We start from the raw sequence: 14,293 nt of genomic DNA on the forward strand, positions 1-14,293 counted from the left end.
AAGGATAGATCAATACACATCTGGCATGCCACTGTATATCATAGCCTTACAGATGTACTCACATCCTCCTTACGGCACCGAACCCACTGGGACACACCCTTTGCTGTTGATAATATGATCTTGGCCACCTTACTAATGGCTTCTTGCACTTCCATTAGACTTGGGGTCACCTGCACACCAGGAGACACAAGGGAGGCACTCAATTCCACCAGTGCCACCCCTTGGCTCTCTGGAAGCACTGGGCCATGGCCACGCCCTGTTGCATCACCTAGAAAGGCATTTTATTGTTTATGTCAACTGTTGTGCTGGATCACTAGCTAATATATATATATATATATATATATATATATATATATATATATATATATATATATATATATATATATATATATATATATATATATATATATATATATATATATATATATATATATATATATATATATATACACACACACACACAGTAAGTCCTCCTTATATAGTTCTTCGTTATCCAGTAAATTCACAGTTACGGTGTTTGGTAATTACTACCCTCGATTCTATTTACGGTAAGAAAAATTCACAGATAAGGTATCCGCTCGTGTTTTGTTTACAGCGTACCGTAGTGCCACCACGCCACCACAACAATCAGTCTCTTCTCGCGTCTCCCACTGGACACAAGTGAAATCCTTACGGCATGTTTTTTGTTGATATTATTATCACGACGCACAGTGATGCACCTATAATGGCCCCAAAACATTCTGCAGACACTACTTTAGTTGAAAAGGCAGAGCAAAAGAGGAGTAGTTTGACATTGGAGGTAAAATTAGACATTTTCAAGAGGAAAGAGCAGGGAGAAGGTACATCTGCCATAAGTCGAAACTTGGGCCTAGCCTAGCCGACAGTCTGGATGGTGTTAAAGAATCGTGAGGCTATAAAAAAAAAAAAGCTGGGGAGACTGTAATGGATCTGCAGAGTAGAGCCTTGTCTGCCCACTCAGCCAAAGATGAGTAAGGGCTGAAATCCCTACTGTCCCATAGCCTCGGAAGGGATATCATCTGATAGAATACGTGGCGAGTGAAAGGTAAATAAAAACATTCTGTTTATTTCTTTTGCGCAGTACTTTACATTATTTTATATAACTATTTTCATGTCTAGGGGTGACTTTCGATGTGCTGGAACACATCCCCTATTATTGCGTGTTATAATGGGTTTGGCATACGTTAATTTTGATTTGCGGTAAGGTTTTCAGCAACGCATATGTACCGTATAACGAGGACTTACTGTATACACACACACACACACACACGGCCCGGTAGCTCAGTGGTTAGAGCGCTGGCTTCACAAGCCAGAGGACCGGGGTTCGATTCCCCGGCCGGGTGGAGATATTTGGGTGTGTCTCCTTTCACGTAGCCCTGTTCACCTAGCAGTGAGTAGGTACGGGATGTAAATCGAGTTGTGACCTTGTTGTCCCGGTGTGTGGTGTGTGCCTGGTCTTAGGCCTATCCGAAGATCGGAAATAATGAGCTCTGAGCTCGTTCCGTAGGGTAACGTCTGGCTGTCTCGTCAGAGACTGCAGCAGATCAAACAGTGAATTACACACACACACACACACACACACACACACACACACACACACACACACACATATATATATATATATATATATATATATATATATATATATATATATATATATATATATATATATATATATATATATATATATATATATATATATATATATATATATATATATATATATATATATATATATATATATATATATATATATATAGTATACAACTGAGGTGCTTCTGGTGTGAAGAAACTTAACAAGGAGAGAAGCAACTTCTGGCCAAGAAATGGTATCCACAAACATAGGGAGACATTGTTACTATGGTAATGAGGTTGCTAGCAGGTTGCTGGTAAAACCACCTCCCAAAGTGTTACTGTCTCATATACGAGTATATGTTCATATTCACAAAACAACATTTCTATCAGGTTTTTACAAGCCTTACCATGCCACACTTTTTTTTATGGAAGAGGGGAAGCTGGCCAAGGGCAACAAAAAATGTAAAAAAAAGGCCAATTTGATTGCCAGTTTCCTAAAAGATTAATAGAGTTAGCCAAAAGTCTGGCACAAATGTCTTGAAATCTCCCTCTTAAAAGAAATCAAGTCATAGAAAGTGAAAATATAGAAGCAGGCAGGGAGTTCAAGAGTTTACCAGAAAAAGATATGAATGATTGAGACTACTGGTGAACTCTTGCATTATTGAGTTGGACAGAATAGAAGAGGAAGAAAGTCTTTTGCTGCAGCAATGCTGCAGGAGAAGGGAAGACATGCAGTTAGCAAGATCAGTAGAGCAGTTAGCATGAAAATAACAATAAAATATATTAAGGGATGCAACATTCCAGTGGTGAGAAAGAGGCTGAAGACAGTCAGTCAAATTGAGGGGAGTTGATGAGACAAAAAACTTTTGATTCTACCCTATCTAATAAAAATGTGTGAGTGGAACCCCCCACCCCCCAAAAACATGCAAAGAGTACTCCATACTAGGATGGATAAGGTCCTTGTACAAAGTTAGCAGTTGGAGGGGCGAAAAGACTCGTGGAGATGCCTCAGAACACTTAACTTCATAGAAGCTCTTTTAGCAAGAGATGACATAGAGAGTTGACTGTATAAATATATACATACAGTAAGCCCCTGCACTTGGCGCATCTCAGCTTGGCAAAATTCACTTTTAGCGGCAGGGTGGCTACAGACCACCAAATGCACGCTTGGAGATTTTAATTCAAACTTGGCAATCCCCTGGTAGCCGCAATGCGAACCACGCAGCTCCCAGTGACATCAGGCCTCTCTCTAAACCTATCAGAATGCAGTGTGAGAGTCCCCTTCAGCCATTTTGTTTGTGCTACCCTCTGTTCTGCTAGTGTGGGGAACAAATTCTGGCAATTTACTGCCAATATGGCCTCTACCAGCACAACAGGTGGTACCAGTGGGGTTAAGGACAATGGTGGTGGCAGCAAGGACGAAAGTGGGCGAGGGAAATGGGTGGAAAAACGGGAGTTACAGCTTTTATATCATGTCTTATTAGCTTTATCTTTGTTTATTGGTCTGTTTTGTACATGTTCTAATACGTGAAGGCAAAAGATTTTATTTCAGCTCGAAAGATGGTATTTTATGGGTCAAAAGAGGGACTTTGGCAATGACCAAAGACTGATTGAGGCATTTTTTAGGCAATTTATATAGTATAAAGAACTTGTGCTTGGCAAAAATTTGCATTTGGCGGTAGTTTTGCCAGACTAATTAATTTGCCAAGTGCATGGGCTTACTGTATATATATATATATATATATATATATATATATATATATATATATATATATATATATATATATATATACACAGTAATACTCCGCTTAACGAACAGGATAGGGGGTGTCAAAGCTGTTCATAAAGCGGAAATTTGTTAAGCGGACGTAATTTTCCCATAGGAAATAATGGAAATATGGGGGATGCGTTCTGGGCTGGTCCCCAACATACTACATGGGTTAAAAAAAAATATATATATATATACACTCGACCCTCGAAACAATGGACCTCCCATCAACGGATTTCGGAAACTACGGACAAATTCTGGAGTCCGGTTTAATCTACGGATGAATATTAAAATGCGTGGGATTGTCCGTTCCCGGCAAATTATTGTCCGGTAGGTGGCGGGTCGGTCGTGTCATCAGCTGTTGGCCTCCATGTTTAATCTTCAGTCCGTGCGTTTTCAACCAACAGCGAACATTGTCCAGTGCTTACCACGACTTTTTTATGCATTTGTACCCTTCCCACGAGTGCTTAACCTATCCAAAATGCCTCCTAAACCTAGTAAACCAGTGAAGCGTAATCGAAAGGCTCTTCCAGTGGCTGCTAAGCTTGAACTAATACGAAAATTAGAAAAACGAACAAGTGTTGCAAAGCTGCGTGAGGAGTATGGGGTGGCCAAACAGACTGTTTCAGACATCAAGAAAGCCAAGCCTAAATTAATGGAATATGCTGTCCAGTATTGTGTCGATGCCACAGCTAGTAAGAGTGGCAAAGACTTCAAGAGAAACTGGGTTAGATGCCGTGGTAATGAAATGGTACGTGCAGGAACGATCTGTGGGGATTATTGTGCGTGGTGTGGAGATAATGTCAGCCGCCAATCATCTAGCGGTCAAGCTTGGGCTACCAGATTTCAAGGCTAGTGACGGTTGGCTGTGGCATTTTAGAAACTGCCATGGCTTATTCAGTGCTACTGTGAGGGGCTAAGCAGGGCATGCCGATACGACTAACATCGAACCTTTTCGGCTTAAGCTGCAGCAATTGATTGAAGAAGAAGGCCTTGACTATTTTCAAGTGTACAACGCTGATGAGACTGGTTTTTACTGGCAGTATATGCCGAAAAACAGTCAAGTTAGAAAAGGAGAGGAAACCACACGCTTTAAGAAAACCAGTAAGGAGTTACTTTCACTTTTAGTGGAAGCCAACAAAACCGGTGTGCACCGGCTTAAGCTCACTGTCGTGGGGAAATCCAAAGCACCCAGAGCCCTGCGCCCCATCATTAATGACCTGCCAGTCCTTTATTTTAGTTCACAGAAGGCATGGTTCACTAGTGCCATATTCTTGGAGTGGTTCCATAAGCACTTCATCCCCGCAGTCAGGAAATTCCAGATTGAGGTGCTTAAAATCGTCCCAGGAGAAGTGAAAGCTGTACTGGTCCTGGACAATGCGCCAGCCCACCCTAGTGAGGAACAGCTTGTAAGTGACGATGGTCACATCAGAGTGCTCTACCTCCCTCCTAACACCACTTCCTTCAGTCATCTTGCCTATGGACCAGGGAGTAATTTCTGCACTGAAGAGGCATTATACCAGGCGCTACTTGGAGGAGGTGCTGGCTGTGCTGGAGGACGAGGACGAAGAAGTGGACATTCGAGGGGTTAGGACACTGGCAAACATCAAGGCTTACACAATTAGATCAGCAATTTACAACTTTGCCTACAGTTGTGATGCACTAAAAGTTTCCTCTCTTGCCAATTCGTGGAAGCCGTTGTTGATTGGTACTGACGTCACAGCCGATTTTGACGGGTTTGAGCCCAAGGACTTTCATAAAAAGCTACAGCAAGGTGGTGAAGTGGGCCCTTCTTTAGACGACGTTAAGGACTGGCTGGACGAGCAGGAAGCAGAGGAGGGCTACCAAGTTTTGACTGACAAGGATATTGTCGCCTCAGTTGTCTCTACAGAAGACCCTGGGAGTAGCGAGGGAGAGGACGAGATGCCAGTCAAGAAGGTGAAAATGTCAACTCTGCGCACCTACATTGATGCCCTCCTGGATTACACCACCTACAGCAAGTACCCTGAAATTACCAGCCAGTACAACTCACTGAGGATGGTTAGGGAAATCATCATTAAAGAACAGTACAGTGGGGGAACTCACACAAAAGTAAGCAGCTTCTTCACCCCGATTCGCCCCCAGTCAGCCCCCAGCCAAACTTCTGCCTCTGGCCCAGCCCCAGCCAGTCCCCAACCTGGCACCTCTGGCCAGTCTTCAGCCCCAGCCCCAGCCAGCCCCTAGCCTGCCTCCCCAGACATTGATGACCCAATGCCGATGTTGAGTGAGGCTGAGGAGGATGACCTAGAATAACAAGTGTTCTAGGTCCTTGTACATATGTAAATAATCCTGCTGTTCATATTAAGGAGAGAGAACTTCCTTTTCTGTATTGTTTATTAATATTTATTAAACTGACCATGCTCATGTCATCGATTTTAGGTTATTTGTTGTACTTAATGCTTTGTAACACTGCTTGAATGATTTCTTAATGATTACATAGTATTTTACGTACATTTTATACAGTTTTTTACGTACATTTGCAAAGAACGGAATTTTGCAATCTACGGACAGGGCCGTGCACGCATTTGTCCGTTGTTTCGAGGGTCGAGTGTATATATATATATATATATATATATATATATATATATATATATATATATATATATATATATATATATATATATATATATATATATATATATATATATATATATATATATATATATATATATATATATATATATATATATATATATATATATATATACACATATATACAGGCAACCCCCATTTAACGAAGGTTCACACAACGAAATTTCGCTTCAACGAAGGTTTCATTTTACTACCGTCTGCTCGTTTAACGAACACTAAACTCGCTTTAACGAAGTTTTATCCAGGTAATTTTTTTCCAAATTTGAAAGCCTCACCATATCACGCAAGCTAACAGGCTTTTGAATACACCAAGAGCTGCTGGTACTAAGGCCTGCCTCAGGAAAAATCCTGGGACACCTATAGAATAAAGATCAAGATTAAGATCAAGCCTCTCGTGGACAACACGCGCAACACTCACTCCCCAGTCAAAACATAGAGCCTCAGCAGCAGCTTGTCTTCCCTAGCTCAACTTACCACCAAAATGCCCTGCAATTGGCCTAGCGTTTGTAAGAAGACCAGGAAGTCTCTTACTCTCCAAATGAAGCTAGATATTATTCACAGATACGAGAGAGCCCACAAAACTATAGCAGTGCTGGCCACCATCTTGACTCCAGATTATACGGTCTCTATTTTTAAGTCAGCAGACTCTATTAAAAAGGCTGGTGAGACCATATCTTCCTTGCAAGCTAAAAGAACCACCTGAACTCGTGACTCTACAATGGATAAAATGGAAAGCCTGGTGGAAATGTGGTACATAAGTTTTGTATGCAGTACAATGATGCGCACTTTGTTTACATTTCACAGGTTGCCGGTTAGTGTCTTTCCCATTTCATTCTTCTTCCCTTCATAAAGTTAAGATCATCAACATTATAAAGTTACATATATACATACATTAGTGTACATTATAATGACAAATTAAACTACCTAAATGTTTAACTTCATAATTTTTACTTTCATTAAACCTTTTACTGTACTATGATGCACTCTCGCTTTGCTTACTGTCAATGGAAGTTCAAATCAGGGGTTAAACTTGTTATAATCGGTTCGCTTAACGAAGTTTCGCTTAACGAAGTGTTTTTTAGGAACGTAACCCCTTCGTTAAACGGGGGTTGCCTGAATATATATATATATATATATATATATATATATATATATATATATATATATACAGTAATACTCCGCTTATCGAACGTTTGTCTAACGAATTTCTGGTTTAACGTACTATATAAGGTTAGACAAAAAAGTCCGCATAACGTACAACTACATCCGTTTTAGCAAATTTTCTGGGTTTGAATTTGCCGGCTGAGGGACCAAACGTGGCAGCTTCGCTGTGATTGGCTGGTTTCCCGTCTCTGTCTCTAGCACTCCTAGAGCCGGATCTAAGATTCTTTAACAATGTCAGAGCAACCTCCTGCCGGGAAATGGCATCCGTGAACGCTTGGAGGGACGGTGACAAGGTTGCTCTGAGGTTGCTGGCAATGCCACCTCTGGAGGTGGTGTTACTGTCTTATATATGTATTTATGTTCACAAAACAACATTTCTATTAGCTTTTCACAAACCTTGCCCCCAAGAAAGGATTGTTTTGTAATGCATAAAGTGAAATCTTACTTGGAATACCAAAAAATAAAGCAGAGATGAGACGAGCCATAGACGAAGCGGGAGACTCCCGGCCACTCGGCTGCTTCTTTTTCTTCTTGTGACCCTTTTGCTTGCGTGTTACTTTCATCATGATGTTTATGTTTTCACTCCTCTATTGCCTGCTATAATGGATATCATATCTTAGTATTCATATACGCTCATGCCATGAGGATAACCTTGACTCCGTGGCACTGAATGATAGTGAATTACTAATGAAATACCGTGGTATTTCATTAATAATTCACTATCACTCAGTGCCACGGAGTTGAGGTTATCCTCATGGCATGAGCGTATATGAATACTAAGATATGATATCCATTATAGCAGGCAATAGAGGAGTGGAAACAAATATCAATGGGAAAGACAACACACATGCTAAAAGGGTCACAAGTAGAAGAAGAAGTGGCTGAGTCGCCACAAGTCTCCCACTTTGTCTGTGGCTCATCTCATCTCTGCTTTATTTTTTTGTATTCCATTAAGATTTTACTTTATGCATTACAAAACAATCCTTTCTTGGGGGAAAGGTTTGTAAAAAGCTTATAGAAAGAAAAGTTGTTTTGTGAACATAAATGCGAGAATGTGAGAGAATTTGTATGTAGCTCCTCTAACTTCCAATGACTCATATGACATCATAAAAGTAGTGGTACACCGGTGGCCCAATATGCTGCCAAACGTATATATAATTTTTTTTTTAACCCATATGGTATGGTGGGGACCAGCCCCGAAAGCATCCCCCCTATTTCCCGTATTTCCCACGTGGAAAATTACGTCCGCTTAACGAATTTTTGCTCTATGAACAGCTTTGACACCCCTTATCCTGTTCGTTAAGCGGAGTGTTACTGTATATGTATGTATATATATATATATATATATATATATATATATATATATATATATATATATATATATATACAGGCAAACCCCGTTTAACGAAGGGGTTACGTTCCTAAAAACACTTCGTTAAGCGAAACTTCTTTAAGCGAACCGATTATAACAAGTTTAACCCCTGATTTGAACTTCCATTGAGAGTAAGCAAAGTGAGAGTGCATCATAGTACAGTAAAAGGTTTAATGAAAGTAAAAATTATGAAGTTAAACATTTAGGTAGTTTAGTTTGTCATTATAATGTACAGTAATGTATGTATGTATGTAACTTTATAATGTTGATCTTAACATTATGAAGGGAGGGAGAGTGAAACGGGAAATACACTAACCGGCAACCTGTGGAATGTAAACAAAGTGCGCATCATGGTACTGCATACAAAACTTATGTACCACATTTCCACAAGGCTTTCCATTTTATCCATTGTAGAGTCACGAGTTCTGGTGGTTCTTTTAGCTTGCAAGGAAGATGAGGTCTCACTAGCCTTCTTAATAGAGTTTCTTGACTTGAAAATAGTAGACAGTAGATGGAGTCAAGCCATGGTGGGAAGCAATGTTATTAGTTTTCTGGCCTTTCTCTTGTCTGTGAATAATACCCAGCTTCACTTCGAGAGTAAGACACTTCCTGGTCTTCTTAGGAACGTTAGGCCACATTGCAGGGGGTTTTGGTGGTAAGTTGAACTAAGGAAGATGAGCTGCTGGTGACGCTGTTATGTTTTGACTGGGCAGTGAGTGGTGCGTGTGATCTTGATTTTGATCTTGATGCTAGAGGTGACACAGAATTTCTTCTGAGTCAAGCCTTTGTATCGGCAGAGCCTGTGTTGTCCACGAGAGGCTTGATCTTGATCTTTATTCTACAGGTGTCTCAGGATTTCTCCTGAGGCAGGCCTTAGTTCCAGCAGCTCCTGATGTATTCAAAAGCCTGTCAGCTTGCATGATACAGTGAGGCTTTCAAATTTGGAAAAAAATTACCTGGATAAAACTTCGTTAAAGCGAGTTTGGTGTTCGTTAAACGAGCAGATGGTAGTAAAATGAAACCTTCGTTATAGTGAAATTTCGTTGTGTGAATCTTCGTTAAACGGGGGTTGCCTGTGTGTATATATATATATATATATATATATATATATATATATATATATATATATATATATATATATATATACACAATAAGATCTCGGTTTACGTCAGAGTTACGTTCTTGAAACATATCGTAAGTTGATTTTGTACGTAACTCGAGTTTCCGTACATTTCAAAGCATATTATCGAGTTTTCAACCAATCATTGTTTATGGTCATTCAGGTAAATTAAAGGTTATATTGTTATATTATTTACAGCTATGTAGGAATATGAAACACAAGCTTGTTTTTGTTGTTGGTTAGTGCCACAAACGCGAAGGACTGCATGTTACCGAGATGGGTGGACGCCAGAGGCCGCCAGGAGGGAGGGCAGGTCAAATGTTGTGATGCCCAGGGCAGACAGCTGGGAGCGTAGTGCAGTGCGGTGGGAGTAGAAGCGTGGGCAGCGAGGCAGGGAATGCAATAGGAAAGGGCAATAGGGATCAGCAGACAGGGCTAGATGGTGCAAGTCAGCTGCGAGTGTCGTGTGGCCCAGGCAAAGGCTCCGGAGTTGTTATTGTTGTGATGGGTGTGCGAGCCCTCAAGGTCGTCAACCTCCCCTTTGTCATGGTAACGGGCTTCCCATTTTCTTCTTCACTCTCTCACACACAGATGCTGCCTCCCTTTTCATGTCTTTTAATTATGTCCTCTTTTTCTTGTAGCGTAATGGTTTTCCTTTTCTTAGCATCACTGCTGTCACTAAGGAGTTTTCTCTTTGGTGCCATTGAGCAAGATACTAAGAACTTGAGTCAGTAAACGCAGAAGTAGGATAACACTCTTGCCAGGGGCGACGGTGTGGTGTAACTGAGGTAGGGTGTTATTGTATTCAAGTGTAAGGCAGGCGGTATGGCGGGCAACCACCAACAATAACAATAAATCCCGCGCTTTACGAATTATAAATTTTCAATTTTTTAAATCTTAAATTGCCTTATAGTGGACTGACGTAACTACAAGTTTAACGTAACTCGAGAGTGACGTAACCTGGGACTTTACTGTATATATGTATGTATATATATATATATATATATATATATATATATATATATATATATATATATATATATATATATGTATACAGTAAGGTCTCGGTTTACGTCAGAGTTACGTTCCTGAAACATGACGTAAGTCGATTTTGTACGTAACTCGAGTTTCCGTACATTTCAAAGCATATTATCGAGTTTTCAACCAATCATTGTTTATGGTCTTTCAGGTAAATTAAAGGTTATATTGTTATATTATTTACAACTATGTAGGAATATGAAACACAAGCTTGTTTTTGTTGTTGATTAGGGCCACGAACGCGAAGGACTGTAGGTTGCCGAGAGGGGTGGACGCCTGAGGCCGCCAGGAGGGTGGGCAGGTTGAATGTTGTGATGCCCACAGGGCTGACAGCCGGGAGCGTAGTGCAGTGCGGTGGGAGTAGAAGCGTGGGCAACGGGGCAGGAAATGCAATAGGAAAGGGCAATAGGGATCAGCAGACAGGCGCAGACGGTGGAAGTCAGCTGCGAGTGTCGTGTGGCCCAGGCAAAGGCTCTGGAGTTGTTATTGTTGTGATGTGTGTGCAAGCCCTCAAGGTCATCAACCTCCCTGTTGTCATGATAACGGGCTTCCCATTTTCTTCTTCCCTCCCTCACACACAGCTGCTGCCTCCCTTCTCATGTCTTTTAATTATGTCCTCTTTTTCTTGCAGGATAATGGTTTTCCTTTTCTTACCATCACTGCTGTCACTAAGAAGTTTTCTCTTTGGTGCCATTGAGCAAGATACTAAGAACTTGAGTCATTAAACGCAGAAGTAGGATAACACTCTTGCCAGGGGCGATGGTGTGGTGGAAGTGAGGCAGGGTGTTATTGTATTCAAGCGTGAGGCGGGCGGTGTGGCGGGCAACCACCAACAATAACAATAAATCCCGCACTTTACGATTTATAGATTTTCAATTTTTTTAATCTTAAATTACCTCATAGTGGACTGACGTAACTACGAGTTTGACGTAACTCGAGACCGACGTAACCCGGGACCTTACTGTGTGTATATATATATATATATATATATATATATATATATATATATATATATAGATATATACAGGCAACCCCCGCTTAACGAACGGGTTAAGTTCCTAATAAAACCATTCGTTAAGTAAATTTTCGTCAAGCAAACCAATTATAACAAGTTTAACCCCCTGACTTGAACTTCCATTGAGAGTAAACAAAGCAAGAGTGCATCAAACTACAGTAAAAATTTTAATGAAAGTAAAAATTATGAAGTTAAATATTTAACCAGTTTAATTTAAGTCATTATAATGTACACTATGTAACTTTATGATGTTGATGATCTTAAATTCATGAAGAGAGGGAGAGTTGAGCGGGCAAGACACTAACTGGCAACCTGTGGCATGTAAACAAAGGGCGCATCATTTTACCACATACAAAGCTTATGTACCACATTTCCACAAGGTTTCCATTTTATCCATTGGAGAGTCACGAGTTCGGGTGGTTCTTTTAGCTTGCAAGGAAGATGCGGTCTCAGCAGCCTTTTCAATAAAGTCTGCTGACTAGAAAATAGTAGAGACAGTAGATGGAGTCAAGCCATGGTGGCGAACAATGCTATTAGTTTTCTCGCCTCTCTCATGTCTAAATAATATACAGCTTCACTTCGAGGATAAGAGACTTCCTGATCTTCTTAGCCATGCTAGGCGACATTGCAAGGCGTTTTGGTGGCATGTTGAGCGAGGGAAGACAAGCTGCTGCTGACGCTGTTATTGTTTTGAACTAGGAGGAGTGAGTGGTGCACGTTTTGTCCACAAGATGCGCTGGCGTATTCAAAAGCCTGTCGGCTTGCATGATACGACAGGGCTTTCAAACTTGGAAAACATTACCTGGATAAAATTTCGTTAAAGCGAGTTTGATGTTCGTTATACGAGCAGATGGTAGTAAAAGGAAATGTTCGTTGTAGCGAAATTTCCTTATGTGAACATTCGTTAAGCGGGGGTTGCCTGTATATATATATATATATATATATATATATATATATATATATATATATATATATATATATATATATATATTATTGGTTTTAGCCTAGCTGTGTTCGTTATACGAGCAGATGGCAGTAAAAAGAAACGTTCGTTGTAGCGAAATTTCGTTATGTAAACATTCGTTAAGCGGGAGTTGCCTGTACGTATGTATATATGTATGTATATATATATATATATATATATATATATATATATATATATATATATATATATATATATATTGGTTTTAGCCTATCAGTGAAAAGTGGTTCAGTTGTTTGTTTACATTTTTCTGGGACTGCGACGCTCCAAGGCAGAACTTCCAAGTAGCAACTGGCCAAGATGAGTGGACAAAGCTGTTTGAAGAGTTTCTCATTGAGACCATTAACCCGCTAAGACCGATGGCCGCAAAATTCGCACCCTCTCATTACTGCAATTATCATAAAAAAAATCAACTCTTATAAATTAGTCTGGGAAAAAATCTGCTGTTAGTAGACATGACAATAAATCATCCTACAAGTTTTTATTGCTCTACTCACTATGGTTGTCTCAGAATAATAACCGATAATTGAAGAAGATTGTGGTAGCGGCAACTCGGGGGAGGTGCTTTTATGTGTATTCTTACATAATGTAAGGCACTGCTCATGTTTTTATGTGTTTTCACATGTTTTTCGTGTTTTCACTCATATTGGTTGATTATAGTTACGTATGTTTTTATCAGGCGTGGGTGACGATGTTGTCTCAATAGCGGGGTCGGGATCTACCTCCAACCTGTGCACTTTGCGTCTTGTCCCGCCTTGTCTATCACTTTTATCACTAAACTTTAGCTTCCTCTTAGCACCAGTAGCCATAGTTGTAAATAATAGTTCCTTAAATAAGTAAATACGTAAATAATTATCACCGCGACACGACGCTCACGCACCTCACAGAAAATTGCGGGAGACTAGCTGGCTAGAGCGGTGTGCTTCCTGGGAGCCGACAGTACTACCATAGGCCTACGTCATGACTAAATATAGCAGCGCTACCAATCCTAGCACGGTTTTTATTAGCGCTCTCAAAGTAGCTGCCCCATTTAAGGACTGTCGGAAGTGTGCTATGCAGCCGTATTTAAGGCCTGTCGGACTTTTCGGGTTAAAGGCCAAAAATAGCAACGAAAAAATAACAATGACTTGCTGGGGGTGTGAAGGGGCCACCATGTTTGTTTACAGTTGACAAACATGACAAAGGCAGTAGCGAGCTTGTGTGTGACGACGAGCGGGGACAAAAGTTGACAGTCTTAAAAAAATGTTGACGGAAAAGTGCTAGTGTGACGCCGCCTTTACTGTTGTATGCACATCCCACCACCCCTTGTACTGCTTATGTACCATTTTTTGTTCCGGATTATACATTCAATGTGCTTTCATTCATTGTTTTCTTACCCATTTGGGTTATGTTTTTTTCTCAATTTATTAGGGGTTGGGATTCCGTGTCTCCGCCAGGGACTTGGCTGCTTTAATCTGGATGTGCAAGAGATTACTGTATATATATACAGTGATCTCTCGTTTATCGCAGTTAATGGATACCAGAACACTCCGCGAAAAGTGAAAAACCTCAGAATAGGATTTGCCCCCATAGGAATTTTTATGAATGTGTATGTGGGTACCAGAATGTTT

At 40.4% G+C, this 14,293-nt stretch overlaps 1 protein-coding gene across 1 annotated transcript in view; it reads right to left on the bottom strand.

Annotated features, from left to right (window-relative positions):
• Nucleotides 1-14,293, bottom strand: part of LOC123516667 (dynein axonemal heavy chain 5-like) — a gene marked incomplete at its 5' end in the record, with an annotated part of 331,873 nt that overhangs the window by 244,958 nt on the left and 72,622 nt on the right. Inside the window, one exon of the mRNA XM_045276268.1 lies at nt 63-268. Coding sequence (XP_045132203.1) covers nt 63-268 — 206 coding nt within the window. The remainder of the gene's footprint in view (nt 1-62; nt 269-14,293) is intronic.

This window comes from Portunus trituberculatus, chromosome 41 (genome assembly GCF_017591435.1).
Source record: "Portunus trituberculatus isolate SZX2019 chromosome 41, ASM1759143v1, whole genome shotgun sequence".
Lineage (NCBI taxonomy): Eukaryota > Metazoa > Arthropoda > Malacostraca > Decapoda > Portunidae > Portunus > Portunus trituberculatus.